The sequence below is a fragment of the Electrophorus electricus genome, chromosome 24, assembly GCF_013358815.1.
Source record: "Electrophorus electricus isolate fEleEle1 chromosome 24, fEleEle1.pri, whole genome shotgun sequence".
In the NCBI taxonomy this organism is placed as follows: domain Eukaryota; kingdom Metazoa; phylum Chordata; class Actinopteri; order Gymnotiformes; family Gymnotidae; genus Electrophorus; species Electrophorus electricus.
The window spans coordinates 3,380,001-3,403,237 of record NC_049558.1 but is presented as its reverse complement, the minus strand read 5'-3'; the positions used below and the strand labels follow the sequence as shown (position 1 = coordinate 3,403,237).

At 43.0% G+C, this 23,237-nt stretch overlaps 4 protein-coding genes across 11 annotated transcripts in view; 1 reads left to right on the top strand and 3 right to left on the bottom strand.

Moving 5' to 3' along the window:
• Positions 1 to 7: 7 nt before the first annotated feature.
• Positions 8 to 7,135, bottom strand: zbtb17 (zinc finger and BTB domain containing 17). 3 transcript variants are annotated; one of them, XM_035522552.1, is made up of 15 exons: positions 6,264 to 7,135; positions 5,378 to 5,627; positions 5,088 to 5,249; positions 4,535 to 4,867; positions 4,355 to 4,444; positions 3,966 to 4,219; positions 3,466 to 3,608; positions 2,983 to 3,283; positions 2,794 to 2,881; positions 2,564 to 2,680; positions 2,323 to 2,443; positions 2,060 to 2,190; positions 1,472 to 1,744; positions 1,164 to 1,253; positions 8 to 932 (listed from the first exon to the last, which is right to left on the bottom strand). In XM_035522552.1, the coding sequence occupies exons 2-15, from the start codon at positions 5,580 to 5,582 to the stop codon at positions 589 to 591; spliced, it is 2,652 nt and encodes an 883-aa protein (XP_035378445.1). In that variant the 5' UTR covers positions 5,583 to 5,627; positions 6,264 to 7,135; the 3' UTR covers positions 8 to 588. The 3 variants fall into 3 exon arrangements, with proteins under 3 accessions (XP_035378445.1, XP_035378446.1, XP_035378447.1); XM_035522553.1 differs by having other exon boundaries at positions 6,327 to 7,135; XM_035522554.1 differs by having other exon boundaries at positions 10 to 932; positions 3,990 to 4,219.
• Positions 7,136 to 7,243: 108 nt separating this feature from the next.
• Positions 7,244 to 9,297, bottom strand: hspb7 (heat shock protein family, member 7 (cardiovascular)). The gene is made up of 3 exons (XM_027014546.2): positions 8,881 to 9,297; positions 7,831 to 7,964; positions 7,244 to 7,732 (listed from the first exon to the last, which is right to left on the bottom strand). Exons 1-3 carry the CDS (start codon positions 9,044 to 9,046, stop codon positions 7,553 to 7,555), a joined length of 480 nt encoding a protein of 159 aa, XP_026870347.2. The 5' UTR covers positions 9,047 to 9,297; the 3' UTR covers positions 7,244 to 7,552.
• A 2,504-nt stretch (positions 9,298 to 11,801) lies between these two features.
• clcnk (chloride channel K) lies at positions 11,802 to 17,909 on the top strand. 5 transcript variants are annotated; one of them, XM_027014544.2, is made up of 21 exons: positions 11,802 to 12,118; positions 12,302 to 12,461; positions 12,582 to 12,716; positions 12,948 to 13,076; positions 13,280 to 13,419; positions 13,524 to 13,601; positions 13,749 to 13,824; positions 14,107 to 14,232; positions 14,456 to 14,540; positions 14,869 to 14,970; positions 15,190 to 15,274; positions 15,403 to 15,564; positions 15,973 to 16,042; positions 16,174 to 16,275; positions 16,439 to 16,655; positions 16,831 to 16,889; positions 17,013 to 17,063; positions 17,214 to 17,284; positions 17,422 to 17,502; positions 17,601 to 17,687; positions 17,830 to 17,909. In XM_027014544.2, the coding sequence occupies exons 1-21, from the start codon at positions 12,098 to 12,100 to the stop codon at positions 17,866 to 17,868; spliced, it is 2,076 nt and encodes a 691-aa protein (XP_026870345.2). In that variant the 5' UTR covers positions 11,802 to 12,097; the 3' UTR covers positions 17,869 to 17,909. The 5 variants fall into 5 exon arrangements, with proteins under 5 accessions (XP_026870345.2, XP_026870346.2, XP_026870342.2 ...); XM_027014541.2 differs by lacking the exon at positions 17,013 to 17,063 and having other exon boundaries at positions 11,804 to 12,118; positions 16,831 to 16,964; XM_027014543.2 differs by lacking the exon at positions 17,013 to 17,063 and having other exon boundaries at positions 11,804 to 12,118; positions 12,291 to 12,461; positions 16,831 to 16,964.
• A 1,473-nt stretch (positions 17,910 to 19,382) lies between these two features.
• Positions 19,383 to 23,237, bottom strand: part of fam131c (family with sequence similarity 131 member C) — a 5,386-nt gene continuing 1,531 nt past the window's right edge. For both annotated transcript variants that reach the window (XM_027014535.2, XM_027014536.2), the window contains exons 3-7: positions 22,836 to 22,906; positions 22,319 to 22,409; positions 21,338 to 21,565; positions 20,994 to 21,092; positions 19,383 to 20,114 (exon numbers count right to left, since the gene is read on the bottom strand). In XM_027014535.2, the coding sequence (XP_026870336.2) occupies positions 19,873 to 20,114; positions 20,994 to 21,092; positions 21,338 to 21,565; positions 22,319 to 22,409; positions 22,836 to 22,906 (731 nt within the window). In that variant the 3' untranslated portion in view covers positions 19,383 to 19,872. The remainder of the gene's footprint in view (positions 20,115 to 20,993; positions 21,093 to 21,337; positions 21,566 to 22,318; positions 22,410 to 22,835; positions 22,907 to 23,237) is intronic.

The window sequence follows — 23,237 nt, the reverse complement described above, 5'->3', positions numbered from 1 at the left end:
CACGTTTTATACTGGAACACTGAAAAATGTATACTGGGACACTGTAGTTAAATGATTCACTACCAGTCATTGTTTTGTATTGCTTTTATGAAAAGTATAAGTTTTTTTTTCCTTTCTTTTTTACACTGACAGCATAAATCTTGATCCATTTAATACACAATGTCAAAATATGAGAATATTCAGTATAGTAATTTAATGTCATTTATCAGTGTCTGACAATTATGACAGCAAAATATGCATTGAACAAAAATGTGCATTCATATCTAAAAACAAATTGTTTTAAATAATTCGTTATAACCTAAATGTTTTATTGTACATTTCATATCATATCATGCACTTGTGCTATGGTTCCAGATTTTTTTTTTATTATTTATTTTTTTCAAATAAACCAATTTATAAAAACAAGCCCAAAACGCATTTAGGCATTTATCTTGAAAAAACAGCCCTCTAACATTTCATCTGATGTATACTGTGTCCAATGCTCACATAGTTGCCATAGCTACAACTACACTGCCATAGCCAAAATTTTCAAAACCAGAATTCTAAAGATTATATAACCCCCATTAATCTTTACCACTCCTACGTTTCTCACCGTGTTCCACTTTCACAGATCTGTACAGTCTCTTCTTCCGCCTCCCCTTCCTCAGCCTGAGGCTCAGACTGGGCCGTCTCAGCCTGGCTGCCACCACCACCTCCACCAGTGGTCTCTTCCTCACCCTCCCGTGTCCGAAACAGGAGCTCTCCCCCCTGGATGACCTGCTCGGTAGTCTGCCAAGCGCCATCCGCCGTGTACTGCTGGTAGAAGTCGGAGTCCGCCTGAAACATGACCAGGGCCTGGGCCGTGTGGATGCGCACGTGCTGGGCCAGAGAGCTGGCGTCCAGGAACTTCTCGCCGCACGAGTCACACGCATATAAAATCTGGGTGTTGGGATCTAGAGAGGTGGAGGAGGCAATGTATTGAATCCTACATTTGAAAATGGAATATGAAACATTTTACTATTCCTTAGATTATTCACGCCCATGAGCAAGAGAGGAGGCAGGAAACATTTTCAGTTGTCAGGAAATATTTAACAGGAGCTTCAACAGTGAAGAGAGGCATCTGAACTCAAAGCAGTTAGCCAAACAAGTCGGAAATATGTGGGTGAATATGTGGCCGCTCTCACCGGCCTCCTGAACTTTCTCCACTGCCTTTGTGATTTCTGCTTTTAGAGCCTCAGTTTCATCCGCAGATACAGATGCTGCTACAGGCACCACTACAACAGCCGAGCAGAACATGTCAGAGCCTCACTCTACACCACAATCTTATACAAATTAGTCCCACATTATAAAAAAAAACAAAAACAAAACAAAAAAAAACCAACAACAACAACAACTTGGCTGTACATGTCAATGAGTTCTGTCCCCCCAGACAGCGATGCTTTACCAATAAATATCTCATACATGTAAAAGGCTTATTTTTGTACTCTCCTACCAGTTAGCTGTGCTACAGCACTGGCCGCCAGTGCTTCTGTAGCCAATGTCACGATGTCGTCCGTGGTGACAGTGACGATGTTGACTTCGTTATCCTCCAGCTCGGAGGCCGAGGCAGAGGCAGGGAGCAACTTGTCCTCAGCATCATCATCCTCCGCCACCACCAGTCTCTTCATGCCTGCCTTGCCCTGGTGAACGGTCTTAACATGGGAGCGGAGGTTGTCCACGCGGTTGAAGCCACGGCCACACTTGTCACACAGGAACGGTTTCTCCCCTGCGATTGGGGATTTAGAGGCCGTGTGTCTGACACATCTGAGACTTTCAGTCGTCAGCGATACTTAAAAGCTCAAAACAGGATGGCTTCCAAAATTACATTATATCCCTTAATCAGGTCTAAGCATGATAAAATGGAAATGGAAATCAGCTCCAAGATTAATATCAACTGATGGAATTTCTTTTAATAAACCCATATTTCACTACCAATCCACTATGAGAAATGTGACCATAACCACTATACTCAAAAGTTTAAAAATTAATCATTCTGCCTAGGGCAATACCTGTATGTGTGATGATATATTTGGAGAGATACCTGTATGGATGATGATATGTTTGGAGAGGTCTCCAACATTGACAAATGCTTTATTGCATGTATGGCACTTGTGGGGTCGTATATTGTCATGGTGACGGATATGATTGGCAAGCTGGCTGGACTGCACAAACCTAAATTATAATGGAACAGTTTCAGAGTATTGCATAACTGATTTTAGTAAGGGATTAAGACATTTTTATTTATCATTTACTACCGGTAGAACATTGGGTGATTCATATGCTTATCCTGTATATTTCAGTAACCTTTTGCCACAGCGGTCACATACGTATGGCTTCTCTCCAGTGTGCTGACGCACATGTGCAATGAGTGAACTGGCCTGTGTGAAGCCTTTTCCACAGATCAGACAAAGACAAGGCTTTTCCCCTGCAACAACAAACACAGGAACAAAGATTTATGCAAGCCCATGCAAGCAGGCAGAAATGCATCTTTCATGTGGACTCCAGAGAAGCTGCAACAGAGGATGAAGAAAACAATCTGATGCACCTGTGTGAATGCGCACATGTCTCTGCAGTGCACCCGGGTCAGCAAAGGCTCTCTGGCAGTGCACGCAAACAAAGGGCTTTTCTCCACTGTGCACTCGCAGGTGTCTCTTCAGGTTCCCTGCACAAAGAGAGCACTGTAAATTAGTGGCACACACGCACGCACGCGCACGCGCACACACACACACACACACACACACACACACAGAACGCCTCTTTCTCTGCACGCCTCACCTGAAGTAGTGAACTGCTTGCCGCACTCTTTACACTTCAGAGGCCCATCTGCGATATGGATTTTCATGTGAGCTTTTAAGTTCCCTACCTGAAAAGGCCAAAAAAAAAACCAAATCTACCACATTAGGAAAACATTTCATTTTTCTTATTTATTTTAACGCTCTCCGTGCCTACTCTCCTCTCCCTGACCTGATTGAACTTCTTGTCGCAGTGCGGGCACTTGTGGCCCTTGTCTGTGTCGTGCGTCTCCAGGTGGCGCATCTTGGCGGTGGGGTCGGAGAAGGCCCGCTCGCAGTAATCACAGTGGTACGGCTTCTCGCCGCTGTGCACCAGCTGGTGCCTTTTCAGGTTGCCCGACGTGGTGAAGAGCTTGCCACATTCGTCGCAGCTGTAGCGCGCCTCGCCCGTGTGCCGCTTCCTGTGCAGGTTTAGCAGGCTGATCTGCCGGTAACTCTTCCCGCATGTGGAACAGCAGTAGGGCTTCAGAGGGCTGGCGGGGGGGGATCAAAAGGGTACATGAGTCAGAAGCTGTGGGCCAGTTTATACCTTTTTATGTTTCAGTCTGTTTGGGCCATGTAGCAGTTAGCAGGGCCTCAGAATCTCTGCATACATGAAAATGGAAAACACCAACGCTGGGAATGGGGAGGGAGTGATGGATCTGTTTGGACCTGCCTGTGGGTTTTTTCGTGTGCTTTGCAGGCAGCTGGGTCAGAGAAGGCTTTGCTGCAGTCTCGGCAGCTGAAGGGCTTCTCGCCCGTGTGAATGCGCATGTGCCGTTTAAAGTTCCCTGTGTGAGTAAACTTCTTTCCACAGTCCTTCAAAAGCCAGTAGATCAGTGGACAAATGAGGGAAGAAACAGAGAACAAAAATAAAAAATACTGACCTCAAGGAAAACTACAGACAACATACATGGCATATATGACAACATGTATTGAGATTGTCTGCAAATTTAGATTTACATTTACGGCATTTGGCAGACGCTCTTATCCAGAGCGACTTACAAAAGTGCTTTTTCGTTTAGTCATAGAATATATCCTAGCCAGTACCGTAGGTTAGAGTTAAATAAAATAATAAAGATATAACACTAATACACTGAAGTTGTTTATCAAATCTTTAAAGCATTAACGTCAGTCCATTCTATGTGACTCAAACAACTGTTCACATAATCACACCTGCCGAGCTGCAGCAGTCCTCACCTCACACTTGTGTGTGACGGAGCCATACGCTCTGGACTCGCTGCGTTCTGCCATGGCCCCAGTCCTCAAACACTTCCCTTCACCACAACCCTCTGCTGCTCCATCCTCCGCATCCATCAGCTCTTCATCCTGTGCCAGCTGCTCCTCTTCACCAGAACCCTCCCCCTCCCCCTCCCCCTTATTCTTCCCGGCTGCAGATTTCCACACTTCCCCTCCACTGGAATAATCATCTATGAGGTGCAAAAAAACCCCAAAACAAACAAAAAAAGTGAAAAACCACTCTTAACATGTCAGCGTGCATGGCCAAAAAAGTAAATAAAGGTGATCGGTTATGTCCATCACACTGAAGATGGGCGGGGCGTTACCTTGAGCAGCCAGGCGCCGGGCAGCATATTTTGATTTGCTTCTCCGTGTGCTCACGTAAGATCTCCTCGCTGCAGCCCTCTGTGAGAGTTCTGCAGGAGCAAAGCCAAGCATGTCGCACAGATATCCAACAGGTCGTCGCAATGAACCAAAAGCAAAGAGGACAGACAAAGGACACTGACTGGGTGTGTAATCTGCATCAGAAGGGTCATCCTGATATTCCATGACTTCCTTTGTGGCACTCTCCTCTTCCATGTCAGCCTTGGTGACGGAGACTTCAGCTTTCTTCTGCCTGGCACACGGTCTTCCCGCCCGACCGCCTGCTCTTTGAGCCGCCGTGCTTTGTCGCTCAGTAGTGCTACACTTAGCGTGATGGTCTCCTGTGGTCTCTGATGACAAGGTAGCTTCATCTGGCTCAGGTGCCCCGTTCTGGGCCAAAGTGCGACTGCCCTGTCCCTCAAGTGAAGAAGCAACATCATCTTTCTTAACCAGCCTCTGATGTCCCTCCTCTGGCCCTGTAAAGCAAGGAATAAAACAAAACAAAACAAACCAACCCAAAAAAAACATATTGAAACTCACAAAACACATCTATCTCATATATATATTTTTTATATATATATATATATATATATATATATATATATATATATATATATATATATATATATATATGTGTGTATGTGTGTGTGTGTGTGCGCGCGTTTTATATACAATTTGAATTTGCACAGTACTGACCACTATTAGATGTTGGAGGAACAGCAAGGGACTTGTAAGCAGAGCAAGCATTAACGATTTCTTGCATCTGAAGGAATGTGGCCACAGCCAGAACATCCTCTACATTCTGAGGGTTCAATGTCAGCTTTGCCGTGTACATAAATTCAAGGACTTGCCCAAGACCTGCGAGGATTACAGGAGCCTCCTTATAGTATACATAGTATAACATATAAATAACTCTATTAGTTCTGACTTAGAAAAATATACATATATATATATATGTATGTGGGTGTGTGTGTGTAGGAACCTACCTGCAGCATTGCTGATATCCAAATGCACGACATCCTTCTGTTCCAGGAAGAGAGTGTGGAAGTAAGCACTGCAGGCTGCAAGCACAGCCTTATGGGCTTTGAAGTCTACCCCATCCACCACGAAGGTGCAGTCACAAAGGAGACCCTGCTGACGCTGATGGTCAAGCTGCTGTAAGACCTTCCCACTGTGCCACGGGAAGTCCATCACGGGCGCAGGGAACTACGGGGTTCGCGCTGGACCAAAGGTGCCCTAAAATAACGAGAAAACATCGTTGATGTTGAGCTTACGGAGTACCTCCCTCATATTTATGTGAACGTTTTTGGAGACACACATAATGAACAGGCCTCCTCCACACTTCTATCTAGTCAACTGCTCGTTTTGTTTCACTTTATTTATTTTTTATTTTTTAAATATTTAGTGTATTTGGTGTGTTGCAGGAATAATTTATAGGTTGCTGCTCAAAATAACTGACGTTTATCCTGACTGGCAGACCCAAACTGGCCAGATTCACCACTGGGGCAGTACAGTTGTAGCTGTAGCATACTTTATGAAACAACACCAACACAGACAAGTCCCCGTGTTGACACTTCTGTCAACCCCTGCATATCTGTCCTTCTAAGCTATATGTCTTTAAAAAATAGGTTAAATCTTAAATTTATCTATCAAGCGTGAGACAGACAGGCTAGGCAGCTAGAATCCATCTAAAACGACATTGTTTGTACGCGTTTTAAAGCTAGGTTATGTTAGCTCGCTAGCTACACTCCAGCCCATGTAGCTACAGACCCAGCTAAACAACTTCAGTTAGCTCGGCTAGATAGCACAGGTGATCATAAAAGGACAAAAAACCCAAACAAACAACAGATGTTTTGTTTATTCTTTCAATACCCCTTTGTAACAAGTTGGCATATAATGAAGGCTGGACGCAGCGGGCACGCAAGCCCGCTTTACCAAGACTGGCTGACGATGTTGCGGATTGATTAGCCGTCCTCTCCGCTCGCTGCGCTCGGCATCCGGGATGAACTCAGCGTGCCTGACCGCGGCTGTGGACAAGATGGTGGCGACGGCAACGCGCTTGTTCTCCGCGCCGTTCAGAGACGGTTACAGCTGGCGGCGGCACCTCAAGAACACGGAGGCGCTCGCGTCGTTGATCAGTCTTTATATGAAACTGATGGACTTGCTTGATTCAATCACACACGCACACACACACACTTCGACGAGTCCGTGCCATCGAGTTGTTCTGCGATCGATCCAAGCGTTCAGACTCGATGTTCTCTGTGAGCGATTGATAGTGGCCGAGCTGTTGCTGTTGTACTTGCCTGAGCGGCCACGGGAGGGCGTACTTGACTTAGGAAACACTGTCTTCCCTCACTGTGGAAGGAGGTTTACTGATGAAATTTGTAGCTCATGATTTAGAGCAGGTGCTATTTTGCTTCTTTTTTTTTTATATATAAGAATAAAACCGACAAGATTAAACTAAAATGTTTCATTTTAATTTACTCATAGTTTACATAATGCTTTTGTATAATATAGAAAAACGTGACTCCTGCCAAAATTATCCAAACCTTATTCCACAATAATCCAACATATACTTGTTTAGCAACAGGCTGTGTTATAGCATAAAAGGTATTTTTTCGAAAAAACGTATATTGCTTTTTATTATTTTTTATTTCTAAATGTTTCAGCTGAATAATAAATTACTGATTGGTGAAAGGCACAAAGAACTAACGGCGTAAAGATAGCCGAGAGAACTGAATAACGACATATTCTATAAAAAGAGAGAAGTGAGAGCCTTGACTGTTATTGTTTGCTCCACATGCAAGATTATTAACTCATAAACCTGAAATATGCCACACACAAAGCATCAGTAAGCCTTTTATTTTATTTATTTTATTTAAAGGGGCAAAAAGGGCACTGCACTTATGTAAACAGCTAAAACACAGCTTTTATATATATATATAAATAAACAGCCCCAACAATCTGTTTAGATGTGCATCTGATGGATTTTTTTCTGAGGTTTACTCAAGTGTCTGTGTACATATGCTCAAACCTTTTAAAAATTAGGCTTGTATCCTTTGGCAGAATACAACATGGTTAGCTTTAGACATAAAGTGTGAACAACTACATGAAATGAAAAAGAATGGATAGAATAGCATTTTGAAAAACCAATCATAGTGCTATATTTTGATTTCTGTGCGAAAAGTCTGTGCATGTTCCATTTTAGCTGGATGTCTTTGTGCTTTAATGGTGAGTACTCCATCGACCCCTAAAGTTGATGTCACAGAAGTGGGATCCACATCCTCTGGTAGCTGGCATTTATGTGTAAAAGTGTTCATCACTGTACCATCTGTAGCAAGCTGTTGACCAGAGGACAGATGTGAGTTAAAGTATTCAAAAGCAAAAGATCATAATAGAACATTATGTACTGGGCAGAAAGATTTTATTTTCGAATTACCTTTTCAGCGCGAACTTCAATCTGGTTGTTGGAGGTGGTAACAATCACATCCTCTGGAGAGAAGTCACATACATCTACTGTGAACTGATAGGTGTCACCCAGTGTCTTGATGTTTCCAGGTGCCCCTGTCCGATCTGAAATCAAACAATATTTTGTCCTCAGCAACCAATGGAGATTATGACTCCACACTCCACCCCCCTTTGGGTTCACAGAGTTTTTATTTGGACAGAATCTGTTGTTGAAACATGTATCTAACCTTTTTCTATGACCTCTGCCATTTACATAGAAATTAATTGAGTTCATATTCCCAGTCCACCAAAAACACACAAGGGCCACTCCAATCTACCATCAAAGAGTTTGTCAAAGCACAGCTTAAGTGCACATGAGCATTCCATCACATAAATATGCCTCTACAGTGGCGCATGTGTGCACTTCACTGCACGAATCCCACACTGGCCCTTTGTATCTCTATCACTAAGCAACAGGCTTCCAAGTGCTTTCCCAAGTGTCGTTCTCCAGCAGTGAAGTCACAGCCTTGGCTCCGGCCCATACATTCCCTACTCCTGTCCTAACCTGTCCTCCAGGCTCTCGGTCTGCCTCCATTATAGGACACACTGGCCTTGCAGTCACCTCATGGAAATCTCTGCCATCCCTCCTGGATTATTTCATGCTTATTACTGATGAAAGAGAGGGCCAAGTAGGCATACACTATGTACAGGCCAATCTGCATGCATGTGAAAAAACTCTGCACTCACAGACATTGTGAATTATCCAAATTAGGGTTTTGTTTTTTTTAATTTGTTGTTAATATATACAACATAAATGTATTTGTCTATGTCAGGGTTCAAGCAAGTGTAGTCATGGAGATGAGAGAAAATAGCAGTCTATACAACAAAGATGTTCCCTGAGCTGTGAGGGAGCACAAATATTGATTCCCCCCCCCCCCCCAGTTAAACAGTTTAACAGGGTGGAGAAAAAATGGGAGCTGGGTGTCTATGCAGTAGAACAGCAACCTTGACCCAGAGTGAATGAGAAATTAAGGCGACTCACTTGGAAATCCCAAAGCATCCTTTGGGCACATGAAAGATCCAAAATCCTCAGTGAATAGTCCCCGGCTCTTCTCCATGTATGGGTTTGTTGAAGACGAGGAGGAAGAGGAAGAAGTCTGGTGGAAACTGCGCTCCGATCGATAAGCAGAAGAGTTGGTCACGCTCATTAGTGTTGGGAAAGTTCAGTGGGAGAAAATCAATGTCTAGTCACAGAGGGAGTCTTGGAGTGACTGCCTCAGAACCAGAATGTACATAAAGGAAAAAGCAGAGATGGATTTAGTCAGGTCCGTATCCAAACACTGTCTGAAATATTGTATCCACTTTCTACATTGCTCTCCTCTCTGGTCAGTGTAGCCAAAGTTTCTACAGTTTGGGTTACTGTCTCTCACTCCTAGGCCACTATGGCTTGTGGGTATTGTCAGTCTTCCTTTTATATGGTGGGTTTGAGCTGTGATTTTTATTTTTTTTTTGCCCTCTTGTCGGTCTACGTACACACAGAGACGAAGTGAGTAACTGCAGGATGACTATGTGCTATATTTATCTAGTGAGGCAGAGAAAACAGAGGGGGGTCTGTGGTTGGAAAAGTTTTGTGCAATGAGGGCTTGGGGTTAAGAAAGGGTCCCTGACAAAGAGAAATGGGAAGGGTCAGCAGATGGCATTTCAAACACTTGTGCCCTGAAATAACCATTTATCCTCTACCCCTCTGCTCTTCAGTGTGCACTTGGTATCTCTCCCTGCCTGTCAGCAGACATATGCAAAGATTGTCCTCAAGTAATTATTTATGATTTATTGTTAGGTCTCTTGAGACCTAGAATACAGAATGTGGCACTTGTGTTGTAAATGTCATTTCGTATTGATCTGTGAGAGTCCATGACGTTCTACTGATCATGACTATGCAAAAAGGTGGCATTGTTGAAATGTGGAAGGAATGTTGATGAGAGCGCACAAGCACAGGATTAGCGACATCACCAACAGGAATTAAGTACCATTTCTTTTGGGTTAACAAATCATCTATTTATACCTTCAGATATTCAGCCTTTGCTGCATGGCCATTTTATCATAAATTTCAAAGTTTTCTCTTGTTTTGAGTAAGATGTGTCACAGAAAATGAATAAATAAAAGTTACACAAATCTAAAACTTTTTTTTGGCCTCAGTCCATGAAGTGTAGGGCACTTGTAACGTCCCTTCTATTATGGAATTCAGGCCATGTACTATGCCACAGTTCCTTTCCCCTATCTGAGTAAACTTTAAAGTGCTTCACTAATCATCTAAATACAGCCCAGTAACTAACCCCGCCCCCCCAGCACACATCACACAAAAAGCATGTTTCACCAGAAGTGTTTCTATTCTGGTGAGGTGGGGGGGTTAACCATAAGTGTGCATTGCCCGCTCTGCTCAGTGTCCTGCCCTTTCACTTCTCACTCTGCTGCCCCCCCTCTCTGCCCCCCCAACCCCCCCCAAAAAAGAGAGAATGCAGCTGTTGGTAGTTTAATCACCCACAGCACGGAGCAAGTCCGAGTTAAAAATTCCCCTTTGATGCCCACCTCCGTAATGCTTGTCCTTCATAGCTGCCATTGCATAACCTTCCATAAGCCACTTGTTCCACTGGAGCAAACAGGTACAAAGGCATGTTCTGGGCATGTCACTGTGGCAAATTCTCGCATTCATTCCAAGCCAAAACGTATGCAGACTGCTTAACACATCCATGTGTGTATTGCATACATTTATAACTGATAGAGGCAGAGGGCGGCGGCACGTTACGGTGCATGTGATTGTGTTTATCTCAGCTGCTACACATGATCTATAATTAGTACTGTCTTGGGCTGCATTTGACTGTTCCATTAGCTGCTGATTGAGAAAAGGCCATAGACGGGCATGTAACACAAAAGAATGGAGTCACCGCAAAATGAGCAAGACCTACACAGTTAAAGAAATAATGTAGGCTGTACTCTTGAAATGAATTTGTGCATGCAATGCGTTACTCTAAAATCCAATTTGCTGCGTCGATCAGGCAGATAAAAATAGATGACCACGGAAAGAGGAGGAAAGTAAAGGAAATGAGGACTGACAGAGGGCAGCAGCTCATTGGTCATGGGCCGGGCAGAGACACTGGTATTTCAGGCACATCAGATGCTGCTTCTATACACCACCCACTCCACTGCAGACTGAGTTAACCACAGGGAATAACGCTTCTGAATCCTGATCTTTCACCATTTAAATCAGCTGCGGTTTCACGTGTGGTGTGTTGTTCTGTCATGGCGCTATCTGACCTTCTGGTGGTTTTGCTCTCTGCGGTTTTCAATAGCTCCCAGGGAGCAAAAAAACAAAAAAAAAAGGATGATGGGAGAAATAATACAGGAGGATGAAAATATAATTCAAGCACTGCGAGACAAATCGTAATACTTGAAAATATGAAGGAGAGAGCAGATTGGAAGTGCGTGATTGGATTTATTTTATCCAATCATATCTAGACTGATTTATATGACTGATTTGTGTATATGAATTATAACTATTCTGAATCTGTCAGTAAGTGTCAGTTGATTAGAGCTTAGTGTAAGCTCTAAACAGTGTAGCCTGGTAAGCCATGAATAAAAAAGACGTTTGCATGTTTCTTTTTTCCTGGAAAGGTTCAGGCCAATATATGTCTGAGGTAATGATTGCCTTCACCTTCAGAAGAGGGCAATGCATGAAATTTGAATAGTGCTCATGTGCTGAAGCTGCAAAACACAACTATACTCTCAAAGTGCAGAACCAATGAAATTGTGTAAAAAATAAAAAAGAATAAAGCTTTGCTCCACAGTTCATGTTTCTTTTTTTACCTTTAGAAGACCCTGTCAAGTGTGGGATTTAAATGCACAGGGTTTCTGTCTGAAGGTCAGTGTGTTTACACCACTTCCTCTGAGCTACTTCACTCGCCCAGTGATGAAGACACATCTCAGCGTCTATTCAGACCCTAATTAAACATCAGCATGCTATAGGAGAACCTGCCAATGAATGACAATCAGAGGATTAGAACAAATTTAAGAGAAAACAAAATCAAGCCAAGCTGACTCTCCACTTGTTCTTATTCAGTGCATACCCTGGGGCAATAACAGGAAAGGACAACTGTGCCATTAATAAGTGAGAGTGGAAATCGCTTTCTGATTTACCCAGTTCCTTCCAGACCTGGGGAGTGGCGATAGCTTGTGAATTCTGACTATCGATCACGCATTTTGGAATGAACTGGCTGCTTGAAAAGGTAAGCTCTTTTCAAACCTTTTCAAAAATTTTGATTGGATCTTGATATAAAAGATATCTATATTTTATTTGAAGAATCTCTACAACACAAAATATAAGTATACAGAGTTTATTAACCTCATTTGCTTCTTTGTTGTGTCAGTTGTTGTGTAATGGGTTTGACATTGCCTTAGTCTATCTTCAGGTAATGGAGAATGTTTGTATAAGCTATATGAGTGCAGATGAAAATAAACAACAGGCCATGCAAAACGTCCATTCACATCCAGAGGCCACACAGGAGAAATTAATTATCTCCAATGAATGTCAGTGGAAACCTTGGAAGCCTGCTCGATCACAAATCAGAGGTGAAAAATCCTTTTAGTAATTATTTCTCATGTTTAGTTAACCGTTACTGAGGCCAACATTCCCATTTATTAAGCGCTGCAAAGTAATTTGTGTTACTTTTTTCTGTTTTGTGCATCAAGCAGGCTGTGTAAGGCGTGCACGGCGTGCTATGCTCTCTCTGGCTCAGCTGGAGTGGTACTGCTACATTGCTCTGGGAGTTCTCACTGCTCTCATGAGCTTCATTATGGACCTGACTGTGGCCAAAGTTCTGCGAGGTGAGACTGCATTATGGTACCACACCTTGCTTACGCGTTACACATTCAGTTTGTTCACATACGGACATAAAAATACTGGTTTAAGTGCTAAACTCCAGCTAAGGACCTAGTTATATATGGCTGCAGGTAGCACATGAAGGCTATGTCACACCACATGCGAATCAAATGTGATTGCCCTTGTAATGCAACTGCCCTTGTAACATGAACCTGCACCTCACTGTGTTATGCTAGCCCACCAGTGGCTATACAGTCGTCTGGAGGGAAATGCCCTGCTGCAGTTCTTGTGTTGGACACTATACCCTGCCTGCATGTGTGCTCTGTCAGCCAGCTTCTCCCATAGCACCTGCCCTCAGTCTGCAGGTCTCATACTTCAATATTCAATTCAAATTTATTTATATTGCACTTTTTACAATAATGCAGTTGTTGTTTTTTTTTTAATTTAAAACTGGCATATATGTGTTCTCTCAGGCCTACATCTATGATTGTGTGTGGAGCTATATCTGTAAGTGGAGCATTTGTGGAGAGGCTTGGTGCTGGTCTTTATTTGTCTGTCTCTATCAAAGGGTCAGGTCTTCCTGAGATGCGAACCATCATCTCAGGCGTACAGATGCCAGACTACCTCTCCCTCTCTAATTTATTTGCTAAATTTGTGGGCATGATCTGTACACTATCTGCAGGTAGCACAGTATTCCTGGGAAAAGTGGTAAGACATACTGGATAATTAGGCAATTACAGCTTTGTTGTGTAAGCTCCCATCAATCTTTTGAAATTGGATCCGTCTTCTCTTGCAAATCATACCCTCCACAGGGTCCATTTGTCCATCTATCACATATGGTGGGAGCATACTTGCATCGTATGTATGTCTCTGCTTCTGGCCAAAACAAGGTAATCCACATGCAAATCTAATACATTGCAATATTGTCCAATGGTCCACTGTCATTTTTGATCGTGAAAATAAGTTTTCACACAATAATTGTATCAGTAATTACGCAGTGATTATGATAGTGACTTGTATTTCTGTCCACTGCTTAGAGGAGAACTCAAGGAGAGATGCTGGTTGTGGCATCAGGAGTGGGTGTGGCTAGCTGTTTTGGGGCTCCAATCAGTGGTGAGCTGACTATCACCATTTATGCTCTTATCCAGAATGACTTACAATTTAAAGCATTTTACAGAGGAAGGCAAACGTAGTGTTAGGGGTCTTGCCCAAGGACTATAGTTGTAGCACAGAGCACTTGCAGTCTCCCATGGAAGAGGCAATAATAGTTACCCACTACACTATACAAACCCCCATGGCAACCCCCATGTATATCATCTGTGCATCAAGCTTTCTGACAGTCATAAAATGTATCTTGACCCCCCCCCCCCCTCTCTCTCTCTCGCTCTCTCTCAGGGGTGCTTTTCAGCATAGAAGTAACAGGTAGTCACTATTCAGTGCGAGATTATTGTCCGTGTTTTTTTGCCACAGTCTGTGGCGCGCTTACCTTCCGCCTCCTGGCTGTGTGCAGTGGAGAGCATGGTAAGAACCGAAACACCCTGCTGCCGACAGCGCCACCTGATGGCAGGCAGAGCTCAATCCTACTGTGATCTCATTTAACTTTAAAGGCCAAATGGAGAACACAAGTTGAACTCTGAATTTATCAGTCACTGGACTGCAACAATTAAGGTTTCATGTAAAAGGAAAGAGGGCGTGGGGTAATATAAGAGTGAGGAGAAAACATGTCTGTCATCTGTGCCTCCAGAAACAGTGCAAGCCTTGTTTAAAACCAGATTCCCCAATGAGCTCCCATACCAGCTCCCTGAACTACTGATGTTTGCACTCCTTGGGTAGGTTTGCATATTAGGTCGCTATTTTATATATCTTATTTCACTGCTTATTTTCCTCTCTTTTTACTGGCCTTCCACAAATGGTACTCTTTGTTGGTTTAAAGGTATTATAGAATTTATAGACACCATAGGTACTGTAAAATTGTTACTGAAATTGTCAGGCTTTAATAATGTAACCACGAATTGTCAGGTTTATGGCTATAATATCATGTTCTTGTCCTTTAATTGTCTTTAATTGACTATGACTCATAACCCCTGCCTCTGGCTTTAGTTCATATGCTGATTCCTACTAATTCGTGTCAGATCTCTCTTTCCCTACTCCGTGCAGACTGCTGTGTGGAGCCGTGAGCTGTGTATACTTATTCAGCCACCGATGGATTCTCCGCTTTGTCAAAACAAACAAATTCATCAGCAGGTTTATAGCCACAGAGTGAGCAGCCAATATATCAATTTAAATTGCTAATTGTGTCAGAGACCCTCCTCTCCCAAAACAGATATGATTCAGAAGAATTTCAATTAACCATGAAAAAGCTTCAGGCTAGTCTCACTGCCATGCTGCTCTTGGCAATATCAATAGTTTTCAATAAATATAAGATAACATGATCTGACCAGTGTTGGTAACTACAGGTATTTGTGGGTCTTTATTCAGGACGACACTGTATTCAGCAGTTCTAGCTTTTCTCCTGGCCTTAGTGACCTTCCCTCACTTTGCAGGATGTTATATGGCATCCAAGGTGAAGATTTAAGAATTTTAAACAAATAAACATATCATTTTTTATTACTGGAACATCATGAATTAAACTTTTCATAGGAAGCATTATGTCTTGTCATCCCCTTTAGTTTCTCTGTTTCTCTGTTATAGCTCACAATGAAGCAGCTACTCTTCTCTTTGCTAGAGAATATTCAGTGGAACTCCATTTCCCACAATGCTACAGTAATACAAGAATCTCATCATTTCTCCCAAGAATGGAGTCCACCTGGAATCAGTGTTTATCAAACTCTTGGATGCTTCATTCTTATTAAGGTAAATTAAGTGGAGAACATTAAAAAATGATCTGGAATATGGTGAAGATAACTGATGATTAATATGAATGTAAAATGACATTTTTGAATTCTATGATTTGATGTGAATCTTGTTACATTCTCCTTATTATAACTGGGTGGAATGTAAGTACCCAGTTAAAATGAGCTGCTATTAATTATTGCTATTAAAAGTATCAGTAGGCTATAAATATTATTTTAGCCATCACTATATGACATTGTAATTAATGTTTGTTATTTGCTAAGTACCATTCACAGCCCCTCCCCAACACTGTTTTTAACAAATAAACAAATAAAATTAATCATATCTAATTATTTATTATCGTTGTTGTTGTTGTTCTAGATTTAATTAATTAATTAATTGATTAATTAAATGTCTTCTCTTCCTAAGATTTGGCTGCTGGTCTTGGCCTGCACCTTGCCTCTGCCTGCTGGCTATTTCATGCCTGTCTTTGTTTTTGGTGAGTCAGATGAGGTGCTGGTACAAAGTAAAAAAAAAAAAAAAAAGTTATATCATGAATGCAGTTTCTATTCAGCAGTGTTGACTGAATGTGCCTCAGATTCATAGTAAGAGTTATCATCTGTGTTGAAGGTGCTGCTTTGGGCCGGTTTCAGGGTGAGGTATTGGCCTACCTGTTCCCAGATGGAATCTCATCGGTGAATGTGATAAACCCAGGGGGCTACGCGTTAGTGGGTAAACATTTTATTCTGTCATCCTACTGAAGTTGGAGTGTCAACGGCAGGCCTGTGAGAGATCCAGGCTGCTGTGAGTGATCTAAATGGGTTTTTTGCTTTGTTTTTGTTTCTCTGTGTGTGTGTGTGTGTGTGTGTGTGTGTGTGTGTGTGTGTGTGCCTAGGAGCAGGAGCTTTCGCTGGGGCTGTTACCCACACTCTCTCGCCTGCCCTCTGTGCTCTGGAAATGACCGGTCAGTCCACTCACCTCATTCCCATTCTGATTGCTACGCTGATATCCAACGCGCTGTCACGTTTGCGGAACCAGCCGTCCTTCTACGATGGCATATCCCTCGTCAAGAAGCTTCCACATCTGCCCTCTCTACTCAGGGCCTGTCCAAAGTGAGTACCTCCTAAAGACATCGTTCTCTTTGGGTCTTTATGTTTTAAATGTTTTGTTTTGGATTTTTTTTTAATACATCTATCACACACAGACACAATTCTATAGGGATAAACAAATATATCCAAGGGAGTTTCTGCCACTTTGTTACTGGGCTTTGTGACTGGTCTCTTGCAGGCTGTCCTCCATCCAGATTAGACAGTTTGTGGTGCCGGTAGGGTCCGTGCTCCAGCGAGGTGAGAGAGCATTGGCAGTACAGCACATCCTGGAGTCTAGCATGGAAACCGACTTCCCCGTGGTGGACACACTTGGTGGGTTTGACAAATCCTTCACACGTAACCATTTATGTCATTTTCCAGCAACATTACGGCACAGTGCCCATGGCACACTGCAGATGAAGAGGCGGACAGGTGGGGTAAATAACTCTGAGGCTGAACAAGACAAACAGCACTGGCAGCCATCAGTACACCACTCACAAAACAATATGGCCACTAAGGCACAGTGAAAGTTCCATTTCCCCTGAGAAAATGGAGTTTGACCTGCTGTCCTCTGTCTCCCAGAATCCCCCACTCTCCTGGGAACGGTCACAAGAGCACACCTCCAGGCCTTCTTACTTGAAGACCAAAATCAGGTCAATTTAACACAGCTGGACACAATCATGCTGAGGTTGAAACAAACTGTTGGGATTTTTAACAGACTTTAAAAGAGTGATGAGATGACCAGGATTGAATAAAAAAGGCCTGTTGCAATATGACAATCTGCTTCCAGGTTTCTTGCAGATGCCTGGAGGACACATGTCCCATTCAACCAGTTAGGCTGCAACTTTCTACAGAAATGACAGTGAAGCAGGTAAAGAGCTACAGAAGTAGCTTAGTACAAAATGGTGTACAAGATGCGTGTATGCTCCTCTGTATGCTATTTGTGTGTCATTGCGTTTGTCCTGCCAGACTCACTGCATCATGAGTGTTGTGAGGGAGCACCGTCTGTTTGTCACGGAGAAAGGCAAACTCCGTGGTGTCATCACATGGAGTGAGGTGACAAGCTCAGTCCACTACAAGCTAGTGTGCTCTCGCTCTCTCGCTCTCTCTCTCTCTCTCTCTCTCTCTCTCTCTCTCTCTGATTCAACAAAAGTCACAGCTCATAAAACCTGTAATACATGTTATGCATTTCTTTCAGATGAAGAAAATGATTGAAGTGTTGGCCAAGGAAGTCTGATAAGTGCAGATAAATAAATGCTTTTGGTTCTCATACATTCATATTTTGTAGTCCAATGCATCATTTGTGAAATCACAATTATGAAACTGCATCGTCTAATTATCAAATAGCAATTTGCTCTCATTGCCACGCTCATATCTAGTGATAATTACTTGTATGCAAATATCCTTATCTGGGGAGACTTAATAGCAGCGTGCTTCCTGGAACTGAAACAGTAGGTGCTCTTTATTTGGTTCCATGACTAAGGAGGTTCCCTGTTCACTGGGTCCTGTTTGTAGACCTCAGGGCAGGTCCGGTGATAAGGATTTATTAAAACCACCCATGCGTGCCCAGGGCAAACGTGCGAGATGAGCGAAGCGTAATTAGATGAAGCAGCCATTCAGCTGCCTAACCTACCAAACGAGACGAGGACATTGATTTGTTTGACTGAACGTCTGCGAATAGCGAATTACTCATGCTAGAACGCAAACTGAATCATATAGCAATGTTCTAGGAAAGCAATCAGTGCTTTTCTAGAAACAAACAATCAAAATATCGGCTCAATCAAAGTATTGTACATCGTTATCGTTGTCGTAAACATTCAGACTGCACTGATCGCTTGTAGTTGAAAACAACGCATACTTTATCAGTGCAAGACATATGATCTTTTCTGCCTAACATTTTCCCTTGCGTTTCATGCATTGCTCAAACGTCTAGTTCCTGATTATTGAATCATTCTGTCATGCAGAATGATGAAAATCCTACATCACATCACAATTTCAGTGCAGTTCAATACCCTCAAGGCACCAGCTCAGTTAAATCCTATTCAGAGCCTGTGGAACAAAAGCAGCCATAACACAAAGCATTGTTTCACACCATATAAACTTCTGTCAAACGTCACTAGAGCCGCATAGCGCTGAATCGCTCATCTTTTGTTATTTCTCTATGCTTCTTTCATTATCTCTTTCCATCTCTGTCTCCCCACATGCATCCCCCCCCATCGTGTACATACACACATACACACATACACACACACACACACACACACACACACACACACACACACACACACACAATCACCTTTATTCTCCTCAACTCTCACATTTTCCCTTTTCACTGCTCTCTGTCTTTCACCTCCCCCTCTCTCTCTTTCAGTTCTCTGGAGCTGCATGCTGTGCATAAAGACTCATCATACAGAGGTAGAAGACACGCTTTCTTTCAAGTGCTCTTTCTGGATTGTTGGATCTTGTTTTCGAAAATGTCTGAACAGACATATGGTTCTGAATTTAGCACACTGTCAAAAAGGCTAGGAATTATTTTATGACAAAGCTACAAGGCTTTATACAGAAAAATGAAATGGAAACACCAAAGTAGGTTTTAGAACTCTATAAAAGGTTTGAAGCAATAGGTTTGAGTTCTTCAGTAAAGCCAAAATTGCCTTCACCTTCTGATTGCAACACTCATGACAGAGTCTTTTCTGTCTTGTCTTGTTGAATTTTTCTTCAGTGAATTTCACAAGTCATGTCTGAATGGTGTCTGCCTTAACAAGAACAAGATTTTTATTTCCACATCATCTCCAGCTGGAAAACCTTTGCAGAGTTCTGCTTTTAGATCGGGAGGTATTCTAAAAGAGGATAGCATGGACATTACTATTTCAATCTTAACCAAAGGATTTTTCTTTTTACTCTGTGACTGAGTTCCTTTAAAGCATTTTTGTATGTAAATTTGATTAAGACCATTTTCACCAGGGAAAAAAGCAGAGTAATATCATTGTGGATGTTTCAATAAACTGACTCTTCCATCAAAAATATCACTTGAAAAGTTGGCAAGGGGACTTATTTCACTACGTGCCCATCTGAGTAAGGCAATAGCCTCTTCAGAGGTAGCTTGGTACTCACTTTCCCATACAGACAAGCACATAGCACAACTCTAAATCCCACCTAAACATAACTTCCTCAAAATGACTCAAACATACTCCAAGTCCTTTTAATTCTACAAATCCTGTAGCTCCCGGTATTGAAAATATCAGTTATAAAAAACCTCATCCTCAGACAGGGAGTCATCGGGTGGTGAAGTCCTCTTCTCCTGCAGATGGCCCTGCGACTCTGGCTGAGACACACTGTTGGGAAAGTAGGGCAAAATGGGGCGGCTGGGCACCAGAGAAGCAGTGTCAGAACCGGCCTCTGTGTGTAGGCTGTACAGGTGCTGCCGGATACCCATGGTCCCTCCGTCCATGAGAATCTGAGAGAGATAGAGGCCACCTTGGCCTGTGGAAGGATCATTAAGTTTAAACCTGAAACCAGGACTTTATAACTACACTCTAAAGTGTAACTCAGTTCATAAGTACTTTAATAGTTTAGTTCAATTTCAGTTTTGATCTGTTACTAAATCTTCTCTCCTTCCACTTGGCAAGGTAGACTCCAAACTATACTATTTCTGTACAACTGGAAGAACACATGCAGAATAAAATACCGTCAAAATATATAATTTTAATAATGCTTCAGCTAGGATTCACCAGCAGACTAACAATAAAAGGACTGAGTGAGTCCTTCAGCAATATTCAGGTCTGGTGTGCTCAAGGGTGTCAATGGCTCATTCACAGGCTACAGAAACACAGAATAAATAGCCTTCACTCTTTCATGAAGGTGGCAATCTCAGACAAAGCCCATTACACCCAAAGCCACTAGAGCACTATGTCTGAGTCATCGTCCCGCTGGAACACGTATAACTTTTCAGGGAGATTTCGTTCAAGCAGCAGATGAATCAGTAACAGGACAGGATGTTGTGATGTATCTCACACCAGCTCCATCTGCTTTAATGGGCCATATTTCACCGTCCTCCATCTAATTACCCCACAAGGACTGTCATCATTACCTTCATGTGGTGATTACATTACGCTAAGTCCTGGTGCCCAGGGAGGCCAGGCAAGGAAAACACATACATCCATCACATATTAACATGTTATCTGTATATACAGAAAGGCCATTAGAAAGCCAATCTCCATGGGAACCTCACAGCAAAATTAACTTCTGTGCTGAGGGCCAAGGACTTCCTATCTTGACAACTGCTGCATTAAGTTGATCTAAACCTGCGCTCGATGAAATGTGGTACAGCACACGGTAGTGCGGTGTGGCATACGCTGTTACCTTGTAATGGGGCTGTACTGGTTGTGGCTTGGTCTGCAATGTCTTGTGAAGGCCATACGTTCAGTGTTGCCTCAGCCAGAGCAAACTGCTCAGCTACCCCTGAAAGAGGAAAACAGGCCTCCTTGAGAACAGATTAAAAGCAGGGGCACCAGGCCAACATCTTTCATCTCCCCACTTAACAGTTTCCTTTCTGTGACCTCTATCCATGAAAGTGAACAGGAAAAGTCTCATGCATGGCAGGGAGGCCTTTAAGAAGCATGCTACGCCCTGCCCACTAATGTCAAGCAGGCTCTCAGAGTGAAAGCGCGTAACGTCCCGACGCCCGTCCACTTGGGCAGGCGCACCTGCGGCAAAGCGCGCCTCCTTGAGCTCATCGGTCAGGCGGGAGTAGAGCTGCTCGTCCTCCTGCAGTGCGGCTCCTGCGCCTCCTCCCCAGCCGCACCAGCTGCCACCAGCGGGCGGCGGCATCGGCGTCTCCCCACCCCAGCCCTTCCACTCGATGAGGTGGGCCACCCGGCCCTGCGCCATTGCCGTGGGCTTGGTGATGTGCTCCTTGATAGTGGCCACCAGGCCTGAGCAGGCAGAAGGCGAGGCAAGGCAGCATGAGAAGAAAATCACACAAAGATGGAAGGAAGGAGGCGTCGGCAGGTGAAAATGTGGGAGGCGGCAGGAGTGAAGCGACAATGGCGGAAACAGGAAACGAAAAAAAGAGCAGAAAATAAAAGCGTCAAGAATGAAAGGGGAGAAAATGTGTGTGGAAACGAGACATGTGAAGAGAAAATTAGTCAACAAAGTGAAATGAAAAATGTGCAAGTCATTTGTAAGTAAACGTCTTCAAAAATCTCCTGATCTAATACTTCTCATGACAATAATTTATTACCTATACCTTACATGCTTATTTGTTATGCCTTTCAATACATTTTTATAAAAGCAAATTTCTTTAAAAGCAACTTGTTACCCAAAAATGAACTTCTCAGCAATACCAAGCTTGCCCAGTGCTCTAATGTATTCATGGATTTGGGATTGACCTTTTAATTAAACTGTCTGGAATATAAAAAGCTTTCGCTGGAAAAAACAAAACAAAAACATTATTAGTCAGTCAATGTAATTAACTTACAGGAGAGGAAAGTCAAACAAACAGTAGTTAAGGAGAAAGAAACAGGCGAGAAATAGAGCGATGGCTTTCTGAATAAGATGTGTAGTGGGAGATTACATTATCAACCTCATGTGGAGACAGAATGCTTTTCCAATTTATATGAATGATTTAGAATGAAAACAAAACAGTCATGCAGGCAAATTGGATCTCCATGCATTCTGTGGCTCACCCATCAAGGAGGACGTAGCAAGCTCCCCAATGTTATAGCCACTGCCGTTCTTGCTGTCTGTCACAGGGTCACCGAAAGGCGGACGATTGCCCTGGACGAATGGAAAAGACAACATCGAGAACAGAGCCTGTTCCGTAGTACATAATCATATAGTTATGAAATTCCACTTTTACTGTGCCTTTCTCAGTACCCAGGAACACTACGCAATCGACACACTACAACACTACACAATGCTATTACACCCAGTCAACACACCGGATGAACAGTGGTGGCAAGGCAAATGTGTGCAGAACAGCACACATCTAAGCGGCATGCTGTGTAATCCAAGTGAGAAGTGAATGAAAGCGTGAATGAAAGTGTTTGCACTGAAGAAACATGATGATATGTATAAGATAGGAATGTGAATAACGCAGTTAATAAACTCAGCTGCCAATAAAGGTTACAGTCTATAATCTATTCTATAAACCTCTGTTTATTTCTTATTCATGTAAGATTTGCGGTTGAGGTATGGTCACACCTTGACAGTTGGGTGTCCTTCTGCCCAAGAATGAAGTTCTCCAATGGGATGCTGTTGGCCATTGTGATACTCTAGAAGAAAACAAGCACCCCTGATTTTCACCGCTGTCTACATGCATTTATAGGTGTATGTTTGTGTGTGCATGTGTGTGTGTCTGTACAGTCCTTTGTGCATTTGAGCAGATGGACGGGAATCACTCCTGTTGCTCCTTTGTTTCCATAGCAACGGGCAAGTGTCTTGACAACCATCCCGGGGGATCCCCTGCTGTGCGGGAGCAAATTTTCGTCACTGTCCCAGTCTCATTTGCTCAGGAACTACCAGCGGATATCTCACCTGGACCCAGAAGGTCTCTCAGACACCCCTGTGTCAGAACATTGCACATACTGGGCAACAGTGTCTGTG

Bases quoted from the DNA above. Each gene is read 5' to 3' on its own strand.
- hspb7 (XM_027014546.2), bottom strand. From the start codon at position 9,046: ATGAGCGTGACCAACTCTTCTGCTTATCGATCGGAGCGCAGTTTCCAC. The intron at 7,965-8,880 runs GTGAGTCGCCTT...GTTTGATTTCAG, and splicing joins GGATGCTTTGGGATTTCCAA to ATCGGACAGGGGCACCTGGA. The intron at 7,733-7,830 runs GTAATTCGAAAA...TCTGGTCAACAG, and splicing joins TTGAAGTTCGCGCTGAAAAG to CTTGCTACAGATGGTACAGT.
- clcnk (XM_027014541.2), top strand. From the start codon at position 12,098: ATGAACTGGCTGCTTGAAAAG. The intron at 13,077-13,279 runs GTCTCATACTTC...TCTCTATCAAAG, and splicing joins CACCTGCCCTCAGTCTGCAG to GGTCAGGTCTTCCTGAGATG. The intron at 14,971-15,189 runs GTGAGCAGCCAA...GTCTTTATTCAG, and splicing joins AGCAGGTTTATAGCCACAGA to GACGACACTGTATTCAGCAG.
- zbtb17 (XM_035522552.1), bottom strand. From the start codon at position 5,582: ATGGACTTCCCGTGGCACAGTGGGAAGGTCTTACAGCAGCTTGACCAT. The intron at 4,445-4,534 runs GTCAGTGTCCTT...TTGCTCCTGCAG, and splicing joins TGATGCAGATTACACACCCA to AACTCTCACAGAGGGCTGCA. The intron at 3,284-3,465 runs GCAGGTCCAAAC...CCCCCCCGCCAG, and splicing joins GCACACGAAAAAACCCACAG to CCCTCTGAAGCCCTACTGCT.